The 22121-nt window shown below is 42.1% G+C and overlaps 2 protein-coding genes across 5 annotated transcripts in view; one reads left to right on the top strand and one right to left on the bottom strand.

Annotated features, from left to right (window-relative positions):
- Nucleotides 1–1204: 1204 nt before the first annotated feature.
- Nucleotides 1205–22040, bottom strand: AP3M1 (adaptor related protein complex 3 subunit mu 1). 4 transcript variants are annotated; one of them, XR_012623969.1, is made up of 10 exons: nt 21925–22040; nt 11913–12188; nt 11026–11197; nt 8555–8692; nt 6481–6566; nt 5971–6104; nt 5108–5315; nt 3570–3714; nt 3087–3277; nt 1205–2255 (listed from the first exon to the last, which is right to left on the bottom strand). XR_012623969.1 is itself a non-coding variant. In XM_074830609.1 (9 exons), exons 2-9 carry the CDS (start codon nt 12183–12185, stop codon nt 2155–2157), a joined length of 1257 nt encoding a protein of 418 aa, XP_074686710.1. In that variant the 5' UTR covers nt 12186–12188; nt 21925–22040; the 3' UTR covers nt 1205–2154. The 4 variants fall into 4 exon arrangements, 3 of the variants coding, with proteins under 3 accessions (XP_074686710.1, XP_074686711.1, XP_074686712.1); XM_074830609.1 differs by lacking the exon at nt 3087–3277; XM_074830610.1 differs by lacking the exons at nt 3087–3277; nt 21925–22040 and adding an exon at nt 13417–13638.
- Nucleotides 21319–22121, top strand: part of ADK (adenosine kinase) — a 290826-nt gene continuing 290023 nt past the window's right edge. The window contains exon 1 of the mRNA XM_074830614.1: nt 21319–21878. The gene's annotated coding sequence lies outside the window, so the exon portion shown is untranslated. The remainder of the gene's footprint in view (nt 21879–22121) is intronic.

The raw sequence follows: 22121 nt of genomic DNA, 5'->3' as shown, positions 1-22121 counted from the left end.
GCAATTCTTGTTGACAGTGACTTCTGCTGGCGTGAAGTATGGATCAAATCTCTTCCAGAGACAGCAGATTTGTGCGTGCTTCCCGGGTGCCTGAGGTACAGAAGGTTGGCAAGGTTTGCTCTGTAACGTGCTGAAGGGCAGTGTTGGCATTAAGGCTAGCCGGTTTTGGTATTACATTATGTTTGGAATCAGTAATAGTGTCAGTTCTGAAAGGAGATCGTGCAGCATTTCCAGGCTGCTAATGCAGAGAGCAGCTCCGGCTACTCAGACTGAAGCTTGGGATGTTATCAGTTACATCTGAAGACAAGACTTCTAGTAAAATAACTGAAGGATACCATCTGCTGTGAAATGCGGAGCGGAACTGTAAGATGAGTAATGAATTGACGGATGTTTCTCTGGTTGAAAAAGGTAGACTAGGAGGTTGGTAGCTTTTAATACCCAGTGTTGTGTCTATGCAAATGCAAGGCTTTCTTACAGGTGCTGGTTTTTAAAAGTGTTGTTTTATTTACGCTAATCTGCAGTAATTTCAGAAATACACAATGGTTGTCTGTGGCCAAGTTTACCCTAGTGATACTACTAAAGTTACCAACAGAGAATATATGCTCATTTCCTAAGTGGCTTACTGCCAGTGTTCAGATGGGTTCCCCCTCCTTTTTTCAGACCAGATCATTTTTTGTCCCAGTACTTGAAATTTTGCCTACTGATTGACTTCAGTTCCTATTCTTTGTCTGAAGCCAAGTTAGCACCTAGTCATCAATTTGTAAGCCAAACAGGTTAAGGAAATAAAGATTCTCCAGTATCCCACCCTTAATTCTGAACCTGTGTTTCTCAGCCTGCTATGTACAGACCAAGTGTACGGTTTGAAACCTGACAGGTACTGTGGAGCACACAGTGGTTTACAGAGATAACAAGCTTACGCTGGTGTATAAGGAAAAGTTTAGTCAGCTCTGCATAATCACTGTTGTGTCTTTGCAATGTCATAATCTAAACATTAATTGTCCTCCATTTAAAACTAAAAAATATGAAAGGGAGTTTACCTGCCATGCTCCTAAATGCCCTTTCTAAACTTTATCCCTGTGCAGCTATATTAAGTTCAGTAAAGATGTAACAAATAGTCAGCATTTAATTGTATATCAGATGTCTCCTGCTTAAGAGCATCATGAACAGTTTACAATAGCGCGAACATTTCACAAGAGAAGATGTATTTGCAGTAGAGTTCCCTTTATTTCATAACGTTAAAGCACACAACCATTAAATACACTTGACACTTCTATTGTGCTATCTAAAAAGCTACGCTCCAACGTACACACGGCACAAATCTGGTGGCATCCACTTCGAACAAGTGGAACATCTAAATCAAAGCAAAGGCTTCACATAAAAAATAGATCTTACTCTCTGCAACTGTATTCTTAAAAAAAATGATGGCGATGATGAGATATAATGGAAAGAAAGTGGATTACTGAAGCAACAATCACCTCCCAGATTTAATGCAGAATGTTATTTTTATCAGCTCATCTGCAGATGGCACAAATGAAAGCTGATTAAGGCAAATGCTTCTTAAGAAAGGCGATTTCTTGTAAACAACAAGGAAATTATTTTTTTCTTCATCAGAAGCTCTTTCTCAGGAGTGACACTTGCTATGTCCCAGGCCCCTGTGGGACCCCTGCCCCTCTCACTGCTACTCTCTGTTTCTGAAGGGATTACAAGATGCTTCGTGGAATGCCAGCTTGCAGCTGGCTGTGAGAATAGCTGAGCTTTCTTTGCAGGCGGCTGCAGCAGCAAAATGTGCCGCCACAAGAATTTTCCAGTGGCCTGTCTGGCCTTCATAATGTGCTTGGCCTCTGGGCTTTGGTATCTGACTGGCAGTGTAGTGTTTGCAACATTTTGTGGGTCACCTATATCAAACTATTCACCAGCACAACAATTCAGTAAAAAAAAGAGTGAAGGTGTATTAGAAAAGAAGTACCTTATTTTAAAGCCATATTAAGAAAAAACTAAGCTATGCTTTAATTTTAAGAGCTGCTGTGCACAAATACTTTGATCCCAAACTAATCAGTGTCTATTAATTAATTGGCACCTAATTAATAGCAACATAAGTCACTAAGCAGTCAAGTTTTTTTAAGGGGAATTTCTTCTTGGAAGTAGAGCATCTTCTCATGTCCTGACTTGGAATTTTCCTGCTTTTGTAATATATTTGACACCTTTGAAAGGCTTGTATTTTTCTCCATACATGTCCAGGCGATTCACTTTCAGCCCTGAAAAAGACAAAAAGAAGTAGAAAGTTAAGAGCAGAATGCTAGAAATCATGTCAGTCTGTTTAAAAGTCCTGCATTCTTGAAGCATGTTAAGATCGGTTAGGAAGCTAATTTTCCTTACTTTCACAAGTTCATCTGGTTTGAAACAGCATAAGAGACCATTCTTGTCATCTAATTGTAGCTGCCCTGGCAGGGCAACAACTTTTTTCTGTTCTACTCAGTGAGCCAACATCCTCCTTCCAAGGGATGAACTACTGAACAAATGAGTATCTTTCACAGCTTCTGTACACTACACTTGCTTCTGATAATGCAGATGAAGCAAAGGACAAGCTTTAGAATTCTTTTCACTCTAAATCATAATTGCAAGGACCAGCAATCCTTTCACTGTTAACTGAGGCTTGCCAGTAGCTATTAATTACCTAAAAGTTTCAGGTTGTCCCCTCCCTGCTTTCTCACAGGTCCATTACCTCTGGCATCCAGCCACTGGATTCACTATGTTTTGCTAGATTTAAACTAGTGGGTTGCAAGTTTAACAGGAAACTGCAGGATTCTGTTCTTATGCAACAACTAACCATTACTTCCTCAGCGAAGTAGCCTAGGAAGCAAAAGGACCATAGCCTTGCACCTACCTAGAAATGTACTACACGTACTACCACCAGTTCTCATCTACTGCCTTCAGTTATCCTCCTTTCCAAATTTGAGCCTTTGCTCTGTTAGGGCCTTAATCCTGCAAAGGTTGCTTGCAGAAGGATTGTACACATGGACAACTTGCACGATTTAAGTGTTTGCAGACTGAGGCCTTGTTTGCTTTAAGTTTACTTTTGCACTTACCCTATAGACTTCATTCTGATTTTACTTGCAGATTGTTTTGAAGATGAAAATCTAACCAGCTCCAGAAGGAAAGAATAAGAAGGGCATTCTTTAAAATTAATGGAGTTTTTTGACCACTAGAAAGGGCTTTAGTGGTACAAGGCTAAAGCAAGTCAAGAGCAGCATGCTAAATCATCATCCATCATTCTTCACTGAAAAGATAAATTTGCATGTTTAATGCACAAGTCAACAAAGAAAAATCTATTCTTCTGTACACTTCTCACAGTCTTTCTTAAGCAAAACAATCGGGAATTCACAATTCCCAGCAAGGGAGTCTTCCAGCAAGGGTAACTGTCAGGTTTGGGTAAACCAGACTTTACTGTTTTGGACCAAGCTGATTTCAGATCAGCATCTCTAATTAATCATAAGATTAAGTTTCCCACTTCATTTCCTACTGCTACTCATCCCATCAGTACCAATTCCACATAACGCCCACCCACTCACCTGAAATTGCAAGCTGCTGTATCTTAAACTGGATATTTAAACTTGGATTCTCCTCTGGCTTGGGGGCTCCGGACTGCAGGTTCACTATGCCCTTCAGGTTTGGTAGCTTTTGAGGAGTAATTTTGCCGACATCCCATGTTAACACCTTGTTAGGAAAGAGAGAATAAATAGTAGCAGTAGCTTTCTAGGAAACAACCTATGAGGTCAAGTTCATGTCAAGCTTTTAGTTTGCAGGCTGGGTACAGAAAGTAGCCTGGTAGCCCTGAGAATTATCCCACTGACTGGGAGATGGCATGGTTAGGGCTCCTGCAGGTACGATGTCTTTTCTTTCCCAGCATTTCTTTTGCCCTGTCAGCATTCCTTAGTTGGTCTGTGCACTTAATTCATCTTGTTCGCTTAGTAATGGTTCCTGTTAGACTGCGTTGGCTAGATCCATGAAGCAAGGAGAGTAACCAGCACAAAGGTCACAGGAATTTAAACACGAGAATGAGGAGGACAGGAGCAAGGCACTTGGCAGAAGATGTTTAAACTACAGTAACTTTTCTAAGGGTCACTTGTTTCCCATTGATTCTTACACTTTAGAAAAGACACACAGAATCAAGTTGACCCTTTACTAACCCAAAAGAGGGGCTTTTTTGTTCTTATCATAAACTGAGAATTGTTGATAAATGCAGAAAAACCTCAGTTCTCGCTACTTCTACAAACTTCTGCAGTTACAATCCACCTAGTTATCCCAGCTCTTGATAAAAACACAGTATAATTTATTTCTGCAGAGAGGAAAGGAGACTTGAAGAGTTTTTAAAAGATCAAGGTCTGTTCTTTTTGAAACAAAATGTTACTTGGAGAGCTTTCACTTACAATTCAAATCAATTGCTGACTGAGATATTCCAAGGGCAGTGGAAAGCTCAGAGCAGGGTGTTGGAGCCAGCAGAAAGGTCTGGCTCAGACTGCATTTCAGTGAAATGGTTCCTGGGTACTAAGAAGCTTCAGGAGCTTTACGAAATTTAGGTCTTAAACCCCAGCTCAAAGGCAAGAAAGCAGGACTCCCAAGATACAGTTTTTCAGACCCTTTGTTTTCCTTCCTGTGTGTCTTCAGGCAGATCTTTTGGAAGAGGTTTTTTTTCTCATCTTCTGCTCCCCATCTTTCTGGCTACCTCTTTTCAAGTCTACTGCCTTTTCTCCAGATAAGTATGCTTTAAGGAACATAGACTGCAAAATATACCATAGCTGAAACCACCAGCAAAATACTGCAGCATCCACTAAAGAAAAATACTAGGTGGGTGAAGGAGCAGGGGAAAAGAGAGGAAGGAAAGGGAGTGGGAAAGGGAAGGGAAGGGAGACTGGTAAAATCAGAAATCACAACTGGTGTGTATCTAAGTTTGAAAAAGTAAATTTTAAAGAGAGATTTTAATTCATAAATGTATGCTGAAGGGAAAGTTTTCTACTAAGTGTGGAACACTACTGCAGTGCTCTGCAATATGTGTGACTTGTTCTAATGTCATCTTAGATATTTAAATAAATAAAAATTTAAGACTTACTTTAGTAACTGGGTCAAACGTATAGCTGCCTTGTGTAGCAGTGAGGTTCATGTTAAGTACGGCCTTTGGCATGTGAACTGTCATGACAACTCCTTCTACTGTTTTCCCCATATTCTGTTTTGGTCCAATGGTAACATCAAATCTTCCTGAAGAACTATTTTCCTTAAAACTGATCATGTGTTTCACATATACAGGAATTGCCACCAAGCTGAAAAGAGAAGACAGTAGCTGAATGCAGCCTGGCTACTTCTGTGCTCTTTCTCATAAATAGTCCTTATATTTCTGGCAGGTATTCAAGTTAGAACCAGTTTGTTTCAAAAGTGAAATGTGACACTCAGCTCTTCAATATCATTGCTGAAGTGATTTTATTAGCAGAGAATCACAGGAAAAAAAGATTTTTTTTCAAATCACTTGTCCTAATCTCTTTCCCTCTATCTGTTTATTTTTTTAAAAGTTATCTCACTGAGCCAATTCTCAGAACAGCCACCTGTCAAATCAGACTTAGTTTGCAAGTATCTGCAGTTGAGACATTTTCTCTTTATTCTTTTTATGAAGATCAGAGTCCTCTATGTGTACAGAGACTTAGCCACAAAGCATCTAGCGGCAGGGATTACTGGAATGAACAGCCCTGCATCATGTGTGGTTTATCCCACTGAAAAAGTGATTGCTGAGTACCAGCAGCTCACTGAAAAACTGTTTTCTTGTCTTAGTGGGGACAGAGCAACAGATGAGACAAACCTGCGAACATGCATTTTAGCAACAATGCCGCTTCCCCACCCCAGCAAGGAGAAATCTGCAGTTACTCAGTTGGAAAGCAGTAGATGGTGTATCTGAAGAACCAGCCTGTCTAAATGGAAACATACTTCTGTGAACTGACACGGTAGGAGATCAATCTGAAATTCCCATCGGGAGGAATAAACGAAAGGACTCTCTCAGACTCCCAGCGTTTGAACCGAATACATGGATGGAAGCTGACATCATCCAGCAGCCGTGGGTTCTGTAATAGTGGCAAAGTGGTAAGTAAAACCTCAACAAGTATCAGCAGTTTGAATGAGCTACTGAACTTTACATAATTCCCAATTCTTAGAGTCTTAAGTATCATTCCTAGCCATTATCTGAGACACATTACTGAGCTAAATGGATTTCTGATCTGATCTGGCATAGCAGTTCCTGTGAGTGTATTTTTATGTACAGACAAAAGCCATTCCAACCACTGAGCAATGCAGCAGCTTCTACAATACAATGCAAAACTTGTTATTTTTTGTATGTGTAACACATGAAGTAGTGATTGCACTCTTAAAATTATTTAACTCTCATCATTAAGAAAAATAAATCCTGAGCAGTTAAAATTCCCAATTATATACTAAATTTACCATGAATGAAAGAGAAAGATCTGGCATTCCTGAGAGCTTAATACATGAATCAATAACACCTTGGATTTCTGCAAAGACTGTGGAACCTGTGGGGAAAAAAAAGACATTTATCTTAACATTATTATTAAGGGCCTAACAAATGTGAAGTACAGCTAGAGGGCACAGATGACATTTGCACAACACTCAAGAACATGCCAAGCACAGATAGGAAAGGTCATTCCAGTTACCTGAGGCCTGGGCAGCTTGCTGAAATACATGAGCCAGAGCAAACAGCTTGTCCCAAATCAGCTAATTATACTTGTGCCAGCTGTTACACAGGACTTTTACTGGGTGTGCTTGAACTGGTTGCCAGCAATAAGCAAATAAAAATTTCAGAATATGCAAGCTCTGAATCTTCCTTCCTTTCATCCCTGTCCCCTGTCTCCAGAAAACTAGCAAGTTGTGTAGTGGTGCAGGGAAGTTGAAGCACATCAAAACAGTCAACATCAAAACACAGTAAGTTTGTGCTAGAAAGCTCCAGATAACCTTGGCTTTCACAAGCATGGCTTGTTTAACAGTGGGATTACATATTCATCTGGATGTTAAATAAACCTATAGCAAAAAAACCCCAAACCAAGAATACGAAGCATCTTACCCAGGAAAGGTTCATTTCCTTAAATGCCCTATAAAGACGGAAAGGCATGAGCAGGAGTCTGGACTAATTAGCCCTACAAGCAAAGGTTATTTTAGAAGATATGTAGAAACTGTTGCTGATCTAGTCAAGGGGAAGGAGAAACTGTGGGCTAATACTTTTTCTGAAAAGAAGAGATCTTGTTTCAGATGAAAGCAGTTAACCATATCCCTATGAAACAAGATAACATCCCTATTGTAGGGGAGCAACCTTATCTACTTCTTAGTCCTAGTGAAGGTTAGGAAGAAAGATTCTTGCATTGCTAGTCCCCAGGTGATCAGGGCAGAAAAGAGTATCCATGACTACTGCTGTGGATCCTCAGTAGAAAATTTAAACACTCAGTGGACACTGATTGGGCTTGAAATACATACAGAAATACAAACATGGTCTTGGATTAAAACTCCTCAGACTAAGCACTTGTACTACTCTGGGGAATCCTACTGAGCTAGGAGCCTGAACACAGCTGTCAGCGTGTTCTGACTGTGATTGCCACCTTCTTTTAATTTCAAGTCAGTGAGAGTAAGAGCTGCACAATAGCTATTTATGACTATCCAGTGACAACTGTGGCTAAAGCGTTTGTCGAGTTGGTGTACAGAACCAAAACAACATTGACTACTGCTACAACAGCAGCACTGAATGAAGAAATCAGAGATTGCTCCCTACTCCATACCACCAAAAAATGGTGTCTTGCAGCCTTAAACTTTAGGAACTGATGGCCCCAATGATGAACAAACCAGCAGGCTCCTGTCCACAGTTTAGCAGTTTTCTTTATGGATCACTTTCTTCTACTTCTTGGCACTGGTAACATTTACACAGAAGTTATCAGATTCCTCCTCAAAGTTAAATCTCAGATTAAAGATGTTTGTATTTGAAGATATCATGTTTCATTTACAGAAAAGAAATCAGTATTATTACGCTTCATAGTACCTGGCTCCAGTTTATATATAAGGAAAACAATACTGTCCAGCTATTTTGCACCAAGTTTTGTCTTGCTATCGGAAGAAAGCTAATGAAAGCTTTTGTCTTGCTCATTTGAGGGCCTACGAGGACTACAGTAAATTGTTGGCAGGAAAAATGGAAGATAATTTTCTCATCACATCTAAGACTTCAACTATTTTTTTCCATTTATATCTCTTAAGAGACAATCAATATACAAACAGAAAATATCAAAGTATATATTTCTTGTGGATGTTCTTGGAAGTAGCCTAGAGCATGTTGCTATTTTAAGATGAACTGAAGAAATACATTTGGGGACATCATTTTAAATGGTATATTTTTATTTAAAGATATAGATTCATGTACATAAAACACACACAAAAAGGTGGTTGGACTGTATTCTCTCTAAACATCAGCAGCTAAATGTAAACATGCAACAAACAAGAATGAGTTTACAAGGCATCTTACCTGATTTGTCTATAATTGCATCAATTTCTTCAACAACATCAAAATAGGCTTCATTGTTTGTGTATTTTACCCCTGCTCTGCGCCAAGGAATGTTAGACAACTGTCCGGTGGGAAGTGTGTCACCCACATTACTACTGCCTTAAAAATGAAAAGGAAGTCAAAATCAGTAATTAATCACAAGAGGAATGTTTCAACTGCTAAAATTAAGAAACAAATCAAGATTTGCCCCCAATAACTGCAAACTAGAACCTGGACCGCAAAAATTTCATTCATTCGGTAATGTGAATGCACTTTAAGTATGTGTTCAGACTTACGGTTTTCAGACTATTTTGCACACAAAATACAAGGCTCAAGTTAGCAGGAGGAGTTAGCTAGATCTTGCGAAGGATTTAATCACTACAATTCAGGACATTACAGCTCCTTGTGAGGGCCTTAAGCACACTTCCCCCTTCTCCTAAGAGTTTTAGCTGGCTGTCCTCAGGGCTGATTTACTGATGAGAGTTGTTATGAAGTTGTTATGAGAGTTGTTATGGAAGAAGCCTTAGGGAGGGAGAACCCCCTTCGCTTGGGAGCTGTTGTTCGGCTGAGGCTCTCACCCTGGGTACCCACCCAAGCTACCCTGCAGCAACATGACAGCCACGTCCACACCTGACCACATGCCAAACTGATCCAGACCCTGGCCCATGGACTTGACTTTCTGGCTTGACCTTTCTCATCATGATGGACTTTCCAGGCAATCACTGAGCTGTAGATGACCCTGTTATCATCTGATCCCGATCCTGACCCTGACCTGTTGGCTCAACTTCTGGGCTCCTTAACAGTGATGCCACTGCTCCTTCTTGCCTTGCTGTCACCCTTGGCTTCTGGTTCTTACCACACAGTGTTAGAAAAGGGCTTCCTGAGCTACCCAGTTATAAAGTAAACTGATGACTCTTTAAAAAGGAAAAAAACCCCAAACTTAACACTTCTGAGGCTTAAATGACTGATCTTGGAATCCCAGTATAGTGGAAGTAACTCCCTCTGCTAGAAGGAGGTCTCAGGACAGGGCCACAGCTCATGCTTGCTTGTGTCCTTTAGCACAACGAATACAGCAGTGTGTCCGGCCATGTCAGACAGCTTCACTGACAGGCTGGCAGCCACCATTTCTCTTTTCTACACAACCTGCTAGGTAGGCCCTCTCCTAGCAGGCAGAAAACAGAATTTTTCATTCTTTTGAGCTAGTGAAATAACCCACACAGGAAAATCCCTCCCTAAAGTCAACCCCGGTGCTATAACACATGGGGGAGGATTTGCAACCATTTCCTCCCTCCCACTGCATCTTGAAGGGGAGCAGTTGCTGTGTCTGTGCCTTGTGTCCCTCAGCAGCCTTGCTGGGTGCAGCAGTGCTACGCAGGCTGGGCTGCCAGGCCAGGTAGGTGGGAGAGCTCTCAGGCTGCCTGCCATCTCCCACTGGCTCACGCTGAGCTGTTGACAGTGACAAGATGCAGGCTGCCCTGGGCAGGCACTTTAGCCTGCTAGGGAATTCTAATAAGGCTTTAGATGAAACAAGAGGATTTGATGCTGCAACCCTTGGCTTCAGGAGTCTTAATTCCCCTTACAGTGGTGCATCTAGTCCATTAACATCATAGGTATTTTTCATAACTACTATCATCCAAAACCACATTAAAAAAAAAAACCAAAAAACAACCAAAGACCAAAAAACAGAAATTCAAACTGATGAGATTTATACTCAAAAGATTAAAGTGTGCTACCTCAAAGACCAGCTCGTCCAAGCACTACCTCTGTGTGGCCCTGCAGCCCACCTACTACCCTTCACTAATGCAACGTGCAAGCAAACATCTCACATATCTCTGTCCCCATGTGACACCTCACGGTGTACCTCCCTTGCACCCACTTGGCAGACAAGCAGATTCCACCAGCTCAGCTGACAGACATTTGGCTCTGTCAGTGCCAGACATACCCGTTTACAACTGCTTGAAACCAGCTCCAAACTTGATGGATGCTGATGGTGGTGGGGCTGAGGAGGAGGCTGAGGACAGGCTACTTGCTTCCCTTCATGCTATCTCTTCCCAGTCAGCAAAGATTTATCAGATATCTGTTATATACCTCTCTATAATCATTTCTTACAAAACGCATAACCTTCTCCGATGCCCCTCTGTTATTCAAGGCTTGGGGCTAGCTCTGTACCTATCCCAGAGCACCTGCCTACAGTATGTGCTGTCTGTGCTGGGAACTGCAATTCCTGAGGGATTTCAGCAGCTGTGGTCCTGCCTCTGGGGATATCAAAGGGGCCAGGCATGAACTGCAAATAAGAAGGAAATTGCTTTTATTCAGCTCTTAATTGTGAGAAGTGGTTCGACAGTGGCCTTACCTTACAGATTCATACCAGTAAGATATTATTTTTTCACTCTGAAGCATGATGGGGCTTTGTTTTTAAGCAGCCAATCACCGCTGAAAATTATTTTTCATACCTGTGATGGAGTTGACAACGGAGCGCAAAATTGTAGGAGGCTTAATCAGCTCCTTCAGTATGTTAGATTCTGTTGCCAGTGGAAAGCCATTGTCTAACATTTCTTCTAGAAGCTCATACACAATTACTACATTGTCCTTAATTGCCGTCTCAGAACATTCGCCAAAGTAATCCTAAACAAATTAGAGATTACAAAGGAGAGGATTTTTATTCCTATTAAAATGCTTTGCAGAATTTTGTTTGCATTTTTTGCTTACAGAAACCCTCCAATATATCAAGGAATTTTAGTGCCTAAACTGACTAGCTACTTCTGTAGTCCGATGGCATCATATGTTAAATTTATTATCTAATTAGAAATAAAGACAGAATGAACAGTGAAATTAATGTAAGCTGGTTTACTAGTATTATATGTCCCAAAGGTTTTCCCACTTGTGAACATTAACACAACTTCAGTTAGAAGACTCCTGTAAAATAAGGAGACTATCTTTTGGCAATGCTTGGTCTTCACAGAGGTTCCTTTATTTACACTATCTGTGAAAGAGGTTGAAAACTGACTCAAGCTTCGCAGCTCTTTCTTCCCTACAGAGCTCTTCATGACTGCAAGCTCCTTCTTTTCATCTATATAACATGAACAGTACAAAAGCTTACAGAAAAAAGACAGCATTTACAAACTGGGACTTGGGTTTTAGTGCATGTGCACTGGTAACTACAAATGAATGCACAAAATATACCTTATTTTCCTTTGTACTCTATAAACCAGTGCTTGAGCTAAAAATTGCAAAAGGGAAAGTCACTGACAGAAGAGTTTATTACCTTTCTTTAAAAGAAGTTTATACACAAATTCCCTTGGAATTATTTCAATGTTAAAATTATTTAATGGTGACAGACCTGGAAAGTATCTGCTACTCGGTGCAGAAATTCAATTACAAAGAGTGGTGGCACTTCTGTTTGTATGACAGACACAAAGAAGATTTTATCCCGATAGATGCTGATGAGGTAGTGATGTGGTGTTGAGATGACAGGAGGCACATTCTCAACATCAATTGCTTTCTCCTGAGCTTCAAAGAAATAATCACACACAGATTGGCTCACAACGCTCTTCCAGTGCTTCTCCAAGAATATATCACCAGAACAGTTTATAAGAAACAGGCTGTGGATCATTTTCTGTTGGAAACACATTCAAAGAAGTTAAAATAAACAAAAGGACATGAGGATTGACATTATTTCTTCTCCCAGATTCCCTTTCTTAAAACAGTTATTCTTTATTAACATGCACTGTGAGTTTAAGATTGGCTTTGCTGTTTTTCTTTAAATTGCATTTTCTTTACTTAGAGGAACGCTCCACCACAAAATATTTCATGGTGGATTAAGGCACTAACATATCACAATGTAAGCAAGAAGCTAGCACCCTTGATTTCCACTTTCGCCCCTATTTGGTATTTGTAATTTATTTCTTAAAGAAAAAGCGGACTCTCATGAGGTGACACTTACTTAAACATGTTTGGCAACATGTATGGATAATTTATACATAGAATTTCCTATGTCAGAGGAGTTTGCATAACATTTACACACATAACTAAGAATTGCACTGTCTTAAAAAGATACAGATCTTTAGCTTGTCAGCTTCCAGCCACTGAACTAGAAAAGTGGTTTTTATTTGCTGGTTGATTAGTCTTTTACTTATGTTTTATGTCAAGCTGCACTTGGCTAAAGGGTTGGAATTCATTAAATGTACACAAAACTAGGAGTTTAAATCTGATTTAATGAGTAAAATTGCCTCAAATATGCTTGACACATGAAATATGTTTACATAAAATGTTTTACGCTTAAAAACTCACTCATGAAAAAGGGGAGTATGAAATGCAGATAAGGAATGTAACTGTTTTTTTCTTATATCATCAAAGATTTACAAATAACATGCCTCAGCCACTGATCCTTCATTTTATTCATGGGACAAGAAGTTTATCTGCCTTTTTAAGAAACTAATTCCCAGTCTATTTCTCAACTTTCAACAAGATAGTAAGTGAACTAAGTTGTTGATTCAAGTGAAGTGAATAAACTATTTTCTCCACAGCTACAGAAGAGACAAATGCTATCAGACTTGTTTATCTCTTCAGCCTTTACATGAGACAGATACAATGTTTTAGCTGACCTGCAGCACAACCATCCTCTGACAAAAATAAGGTCCAAGTTTAAACTCAGGCTTAGAAAACAAAACAAACAAATTGTAACCCAAGCACCAGCTCCTCAAGGTTAAGTTAACCTGGTACTTATATCCTGCATAAACTCAATTCTGTTATTGAAGAAGCTGCCCCTGCCACTTGCTATTTATCCCTTTTGCCTTCCAGGTAAAAAAACATTTGAGCAGGTTTGTGGCTCTGCAATTACCTACGTTAGGAAACTGGTCCAGCTATAAATTGTCCCAGAAGAACAAGTATCTGGTCAGATCAGCTTCCTGATGCAACATTGCCAGAGTGCTACAGCTGACACAAAGGAGGTGGTGGAAATGGGCAGATGATGGCAATGGAGGTGTCCTGAACTGAAGTTTATTTAGCCTTTGGCGGAATTCAAACGTGACTGGAAAGAGGCCAAAGAGTTACTGGAAAGAGGCCAAAGAGTTACCAGGCATCCACACCTTGAAACAGGAAGACCACTGTCAACTCTGCATGCCCAAGAGAAGCCAAACACATCTAGCAAAAACCTATCATAGCTTTTTTATTAATCTTAGGATGTTTGGCCAGGATCATGCCATAAAATGCAGGTAAAATTTGGTCCTTTGCTAATGTTAACTCTGCCACACAAATATGAAGACGGCACAGAAGCATCTAGATGTAACTGGCCCAGCCCCCCGCCCTGATTTTAAGAAGTCCAAACACTGTATGATTAAGCCTCATTCCAAAACACTGGAATAAGCATTCAGCCCCATCCAGAGTGAGCTCTTCTTGCTGTGTCTGAATCTAAACTGCCCAGAGTACTAGGCTGACTTCCCAACATGCTTGTAACACTGAAAAATAAATGGTCTGGCCCTACAAATCTTGACAAAACAAAAAGTATGCCTTCCAAAGCTCACCAGAGAAGTGAAAAAGGACTACTAAAGAAGGTAGTTAGCATGCTATTTCCCTCCACCTAAGTCAGCAGATGTGAGAAGGGAGCCAAGATCCAGCTTTTCAAATTCTAAACTCCAGCTGTTCCTTCACATGCATGACAGCAATGTGCTCATTTCACTGGGGCCTTGTCAGGTCTTAGGTACCTCTGGCTAAGAGCACACACTGTCTTGGTGGTAGACACAAAAAGACCAATAGTCAAAATGTGAACAGAAATATCCAACTAAGCCAGTATGGTATATAAGAGGAAGTTCTTTTGGGAACTGTGATTGCCAATTTGCTTAAGAGTGGGAAAGAAAACAAAGCCACGAAGCATTATTGCGTGTTTCTATTGTATCTCTCCCGGCCCAAATTAATCTCTAATTTAGTTTGTTAAAAAAACAGACAATTTTAATACTGTAAGCACAACATTCTTATAAAGGAGCCTTGACACAACTGCTTTAATCCAGTTCAACTAAACATGTTCTGAATTTAGCCAGCGCTGAACATTAAAACCCTCCAAAATCTCCTGGATAGTCACACAATGGTGGCAAGTATAATCAACCACTGAATGTCAGTATTGTTCCACACCAAGGCAGCCCAAACATATGAAGGTGATCAGCTATAAAGCTTAGAATAGTTCTCTGTACATTTTAATATGGATACAATAGCATATCTGTTAACAAATACAAGACCCAATTCCTAGTAAATGCACACAAAGCTGCATAGGAGTTTCCATACAAGCAGCACCAGTAAGACTCCATTTCTAGAGGACTTGATCTACAGCCCACTGTGGAGAAGCCATGCTGGACTGCAGGCAGCTTCGGACGATACTCTCACAAAGTATATCAGATACACGTGACAGTGTTTTTAAGCCCTAACAGTTGTCCTGCTGTTAATCCTCCTACAGATTCTATTGATCAGAAGTGACTGCATTTGTCACGATATACTTTTAACAAGCAGAGCCACGCAGCAGGTCAACATAATTGCTACCTAAACACAGCCACTTCATTCTACTGTGCCCACAGCAAGCTCCTGGTGCATGAAATGTCTGTGTTAGCAGGGCCTCTTCTTTTGCCCTAAGTTCCACCTAGGGTATTAGACCATGACTTGATATACAATCGAGGGAGGGCATGGGTAGCCAGAAAAGGCTGTAGCACTGGACCACTGCCCCTGTTTACTCATCTGCCCCAAGCTGCCCAGGTACTGGCTGTGTTCATTAACGAGTGTTGGTGTGGCCTTGTGCTGAATTGGAGTAGCAAACTGATCCTGGGGACCATGCTTGGCAGATCACAGCTTTACAGTATCTGTGGAAACTGAGCAGTAAAATACCACCTAACTGCCTACCCTGTCTTCTGGGTTGGAAGATAGGAATTACAGGATTTCCCATGATACATAATTGTTCTGCTTCTAGAGTAAGAGTTCCCTTTAAAACCCCTCACATACTCCTTTTCTCCTTCACAAGTATTAGCGGTACACTAATTTGCTGCTAATTTGAAGCACTGGAAAATTGAAGCTCTCTCCTTGCAACCTAAGTACAAAGCAGGTGGACCCATGGGCAGGAGCCCTGCCCTATCAGTCAACGGGCAGCTCAGTTTGTATGCTTCCCAGCGCTGACCAGAATAAAGAAGCTCTTATGGCAGTGGGGACATCAGTCTGTTATATGCAAGACTAAGTAATTTGATTTATCCCACACACTGTCAAGCAATTGGCATCAGCCAATTAAAGATGGATTTCACGTTGGATACCTTACAACTGGTACTACTACAAAAATACCTTATGTAAGCTATTATTTAACAAAAATTGCTTACAGTGCTCCCAATACTGAAGATCTCCCTGCTACTCTATTTTTGAGTGCCAGATTTCATTTCAGACATGTAGACATCCCTGAATTAACTTCTCAGTACCCTACCTTCTTCTATCTCATCAGAACATTAGATAGGCAAAGAAAAAAAAGATTAAAAAATGCTGAACATAAGAAATCCATCTAGTAACAGCAAGATTCCTCACACCAATAGGTCAAGTTAATACTTGTGGACAAACAGCAAAGCATGTTTAAGAGCTGCAGCACTTTGAGGGTAAAGGTCTTGATTCAAAGTTCGTAAGTTTAAAAAAACAGTAGCAAAAGCACACCACCAAAATTTAAGACTCGTGGGAGTACCTGTGCAGAAGCATACACATACACCACTTTGAGATGGCAGCATAAAACCACTCGACGTAAAATACCGAAAGTGTGCTTCTAGGACTATTTCAAAAGGACATGCCTCTCCTCTCTGCTTTAGACTGAAGATGTACGTGGATTATTATTTGCATCTTTTGTCCAGAGCAAGCCATCCAAGCTCATTTTCAGTGGGCTGGCAGCCTTCCATACTACTGCCTGACTGAAAGGCATCTGACAGGCTCTGCAACAACAAGCAGTCCAGCAGAGGTTTTTCTGCTTCTTCTCAGCTTTCCCACCCCTGCTCTGACATGCAAAACTACACGTGATTCTTTGCAGTCATTTCCATCCTACCAGAATTTGAAGTCCTCACAGAAGAACTAAATATTTTAACTAAGGCGCCTTCGATACGCTGTTTCCAAGTCTGTATCTTTTCTTTTGACTAAATCTGGATTTTGCAACATTACTATTTTTTCAATCTCTTGGCACAGAAACATCTGGACTGAAGTCACAGCAGGCTCACAAGACAAAAGTGGAGCTCATTGGCAAGAAGGAAAGGCTGCAAGCACGGGAAAAAGACTGATTGCACATGCTTGTCCTTGGCTACAATTAAGTACTCTAAAATGTAATTAATGCAGAAAGACTCTTACCAGCTGCTTTTCCTTAACACTGAGCTGAGTTACAGTCAAAGCTCTGAAAACCAGGAAGTGAGGAATTGATCACTGACCTCTGCAATGCCCCTTTAGAGCTAGTAGTAATTACTGAAAACAGCTCAAACTGGGACTATCACTGGGAAAGTATTCCACAGCTTCCACGTTCCTGGCATTTGGCACAGCTGCTCTGAAAGGTGGAAGGATTAGTGGGGGTGGACTGTCTGAGCCTTTGTTACAGATTTGTGGAAATGAACTTCTAGTGACAAGCGAATGGAAAGTAATCAAATGCTTAAATTAATGTGGAGAAACAATTAAGCTAAGATAGGCAGTTCTATTTCTATTTTAAAGCTAGTATTTTTGTCACAACCAGCTGGTTTTCCTATAAATTCAAACTGTGTCACAAATGTGGCAAAACTAGACAACCTTTGCCCCAACTCCCCAGTCCCATTCACCAGCTCTTAAAACAGCAAACCTAATGAAGAGAAGTCCTATTAAACACTTGAATGACATTTTCAAGACAGCCACCATGGCACCTCTGAACATACGTATAACTGGCTGGACCAACCTGACACAACATTAGAAGTTGTGATTCAAACTGACAGACCTGGAAGTCTCAGATCTTGCTAAAATGTGAATGTTCTGTAATTTCACGGTTTTCATAAGGCTCCTATCATTGTTAGCATATCTTACTGCTGCTGCCCAAGTATCATTAATCTTTTTACTTACAAGATGCCCATGGCTTAAGTATCTGCACATTAAAGTAAAAACATTTTTATAATCCTTCTTAAGAACTGCCTGGTGTCCCTCTCCATTAATCAAGCAAAACTTCCATAACCAAATCATTTCTAACTCAACACCATAAAGCACTTGTGTCTGTACAACTACTCAGATGCATATTTTATCAGCAAGATCATCCCTATTAAAGACTAAACACTGCTTCCCAGATGCTCAGTATACATTTATTTATTTTTACTATCTTATTTATCTTTACTCTCATTTAAAACACTGTTAGTAACTTTCTGGAATTGTTTTTAAAATGAAGTAGTCCTTTGAGAATACTCTGAAGTTGTCTTAAATCAGTGTTTGGTATCCATAACAAAATTTCCAACTTCCTCCATGCTTTTACCAGTAACAATCACAGCCTGCATATTTGTGCAGCATTTCATCTACTGACTGATGAGCTTTCCAATAATACATTTGCATGGTGCCTCTGTTCAATTTAGTTCCAGTATAAATCTTCTAATTGCTGGCAAGATAGTTCCATCTCTTGTCAACAGAACAATGTTAGATCCTGAATAATCGAACACTATTAGATACCGAATAACTGCAGTTCCCTTCGGGACCTGCAAGAACAGAAAGCTTTACTGTAAAAGCTGAAAAAGCAAGAGTTTCATAGAAAAAAACCCCAACAATTAAAAATTCATTGCTAAACCTACATTTTTACATGAAGATGGAACATTTCTAACACAATTTACATCTGAATCAGATGTTTTAGGACAACTAAGGGACCACTTAAGAAATTCACTCTCTGAAAGCAGTACTGAATAGGTAAGTGAGGACCAAATGGACACAAGTAAGGTATCTTGTCACTCATTTACTGTCAACAGGATTTTCAGGAACAGACTGATAATTAGGCTCATATTCCAGGCAAACCATGGAGAACTCTGAACAAGACAGCAGGATTCACAGAATCACAGAATCATCTAGGTTGGAAAAGACCTTGAAGATCATCCAGTCCAACCATTGACCTAACACTGACAGTTCCCAACTACACCATATCCCTAAGCGCTAAGTCAACTTTACTCTTAAACACCTCCAGGAATGGGGACTCCACCACCTCCCTGGGCAGCCCATTCCAACGCCTAACAACCCGTTCTGTAAAGAAATGCTTCCTAATATCCAGTCTAAATCTTCCCTGGCGCAACTTGAGGCCATTACCTCTTGTCCTATCACTCATTACTTGGTTAAAGAGACTCATCCCCAGCTCTCTGCAACCTCCTTTCAGGTAGAGGGCGATGAGGTCTCCCCTCAGCCTCCTCTTCTCCAGACTAAACACCCCCAGTTCCCTCAGTTGCTCCTCATAAGACCTGTGCTCCAGACCCTTCACCACCTTTGTTGCCCTTCTCTGGACACACTCGAGTAATTCAATGTCCTTTTTGTAGTGAGGGGCCCAAAACTGAACACAGTCATCGAGGTGCGGCCTCACCAGTGCCGAGTACAGGGGTAAGATCACTTCCCTGTCCCTGCTGGCCACGCTATTTCTGATACAAGCCAGGATACCATTGGCCTTCTTGGCCACCTGGGCACACTGCTGGCTCATGTTCAGCCGGCTGTCAGTCAACATCCCCAGGTCCCTCTCTGACTGGCAGCTCTCCAGCCACTCCTCCCCAAGCCTGTAGCGCTGCTGGGGGTTGTTGTGGCCCAAGTGCAGCACCCGGCATTTGGCCTTATTGAAACTCCTACAGTTGGCCTTAGCCCATCGCTCCAGCCTGTCCAGGTCTCTCTGCAGAGCCTCCTTACCCTCGAGCCGATCAACACTCCCACCCAACTTGGTGTCATCTGCAAACTTACTGAGGGTGCACTCGATCCCCTCATCTAGATCATCAATAAAGATATTAAAGAGAAGTGGCCCCAAAACGGAGCCCTGGGGGACAACACTCGTGACTGGCCGCCAACCGGATTTAACCGGATTCGATCACAGGATATCAAAGCCTCATCTCAGTAGTTCTTTGGGAAGATGTTTTCCATTGTGGTCTCCCAGTTCACTGCTCCAGTAAGTCTGACGGGCCAGAGCGACAGTGCTACCAGCTTTATACTGCTCTTTTTCACAGGCTCTATTTTAAGAGGCACTCAAGGTTCCAGAAAGGACAAGCACAGTGCCAAAGAGCCATGCACTACTGAAATACTAGATCAGAGCCAACAAGTATCGCTGGAACCCTGCTGTAAATTGCAGCTCCTACTAATGTGTGTGTACTCCGCCACAACTAGCCCAAACGCAGATGGTAGAAAGAAGGTATATAACCATTTTTACTTCCCTTCTCTTCTATGAGAAGACAGCTGAGCAGCACTCTTTAATTCTTCCACCCTATATGAATAAAATCAGGTTCATGAACAGTCTTACAGAATCTTCTAAGTTCCTGTTAAAAAGCAGCCTCTCATGCATTATGTTGAAAAAGCATAAAAAACATTTCAGTTATTTTCTGTGTATTAACCAAGTTTTGAAAGCTATACAGGAAGCTGTAAGTTGGGGGAAAATAAAAAGGAAATATCAAGAAGGAACTTAACATTTTAAAAAGGTTTAATTTGGTTTCTTCCCATTATTACAGCCATGAAGCACAGCTGCCACTTGTCACCTGCTGTTCAGACCTCTCTATCTCAAGGACTTCAATTTCTCTGTCATGAATTCTCATGACAAAGTTTCTATTTAAGATTCTTAATGCAGAACTGCTTGTAAGGAGAGCTTTGTTTGAAAGAGTAACTGGGACTTAGTGGTGCATAGCTGTTTTGCACAACAGGAAATTTCATTTCTGGACAAGGACAGCAAAGTTAAGAGTGTGTGGAGTGGTCTTAATGTTTAATTTGCCACCTGCAAGGAATTTTCAGGTAGTATGTGCACACAGATGGGAAAGAATCTGCTTGTCCCATTTTTTTTTTTTTTCAAAACAAGGATTGCTTGTGTTTTTGAGTTAGCACCCAATGTTTACTAAACTACAAAACTAGACATTTGCAGTGAAATATCACTCTTACGGGTTTTTCTGAATAAATGAGAAGCCTCCTGGGAACTGCCAGCTGAATCATTCTCATGGTTGGCATAGTCAGTTCTTTTGTAAAACACCGCTTCCAACATTTTACCGTTTGCATGAATAATTTAATTTGCTGGTGCTTTTCTTGCAAAATAGCTTTTCCTCTCCCATACTGCAATCTCCCTCCTACGAACACAAATTTTCATTATTCAAGTATGATTTTTTGCCTGGTTGCTTATACAGTGGCTACATTTAATGGTGAAGCTATTCCTCCAGTTTGATCAACATTTAATGGGTACAAATCGTTCATCATACTGAAAAGATGGTACGTGCATTGCTACCTCAAAGCAGATTAGCACTGAAACAGAAGAAAAGCAGCACCAACCTCCACTCAGCTACCTTGTTAGGTACTGAACAGGGTAGAAGCGATATGCAATACACAGGGGTGGATGGTAACAGATGAATTTCCAGTGTGTATTACGCAAATCTACCCTCACGGTGCCCCTTGCTGGTTAATCAAGCACCGCATGACCAGAACCACTATGTTTGCAGCAATGCTGCTGTAGAAAGATTCAGGTGACCTGGGTGCTACCCCTCCTGGAGCCCCCCCCGCCTCTCCTGGCGGAGCTCTGCTGTCGGGTTTGCATACAGCTTTGAACGGCAGCTCCTGCAACCCCTCCAGCAGGCCCTGTGCCTTATCCCCTAAAAACTAAACCAAGTGACCGCCCTGTGCATAACCCCTCCTTCTCACCACGGCTTAGCATTTCAGAGAGTAACCTGTGGAGATCCCGCTGGGACGGGGACACCGCCCCGGGCAGACCCCCAGCAGCAGCCAGCCCGGCCGCTTCGCCGCCCGACCTCACGCCGAGGCCCCGCACACCCGCAGCTCTGACAGGCGCCGGCGCACGCACCAGAGCCCAGGAAAACAGGTTTTTTTATTCAAACGCGGAAATAATTTTGTATTTAAATGGACACCGGACAACGAAAACGGACGCGGGTAAAACGGGAAGTCTCAGATCTACTGGGCCGTCTCCCGCTACCACCGCTGCCAGGGCTGTCACCCCTGCCCCACGCCAGCCACACAGACCTGCCGGCGGCTGCGGACGGGGCCGGGCCCAGGTGGCTCCGGCCGCGCGGGGATTCCCGCGGCTGCCGCCGAGACCTGCCCCACCGCGACGGCCGCCGCTTCCCCCGAACGCGGAGACCCACGCCCCCCGGTGAGCCCTCCCTCGGCGGCCCGGGCATCCCCCACGCCCTACGTACCTCCCCCGGCCCGGTGCGGCCCGCTCGCCCCGGCCCGGCTCGGCCCGTCCCGCTCCCGGGGCAGCGGCCAAGATGGCGGCGAGGCCCGGCAGCGCGCGGGGCCGCCCCCCGGCGGAGGCGCGGGCGGCCGGGGCGCTGCCTGCGCTGAGCGGCAAATAACGGGCGCCCCCCCCTACCCCTCCCAGCCCCACCGGTCC

This window comes from Strix aluco, chromosome 7 (genome assembly GCF_031877795.1).
Source record: "Strix aluco isolate bStrAlu1 chromosome 7, bStrAlu1.hap1, whole genome shotgun sequence".
In the NCBI taxonomy this organism is placed as follows: domain Eukaryota; kingdom Metazoa; phylum Chordata; class Aves; order Strigiformes; family Strigidae; genus Strix; species Strix aluco.
Note: the sequence above shows the minus strand (reverse complement) of the source record. Positions and strands in the feature narration are given on the sequence as shown.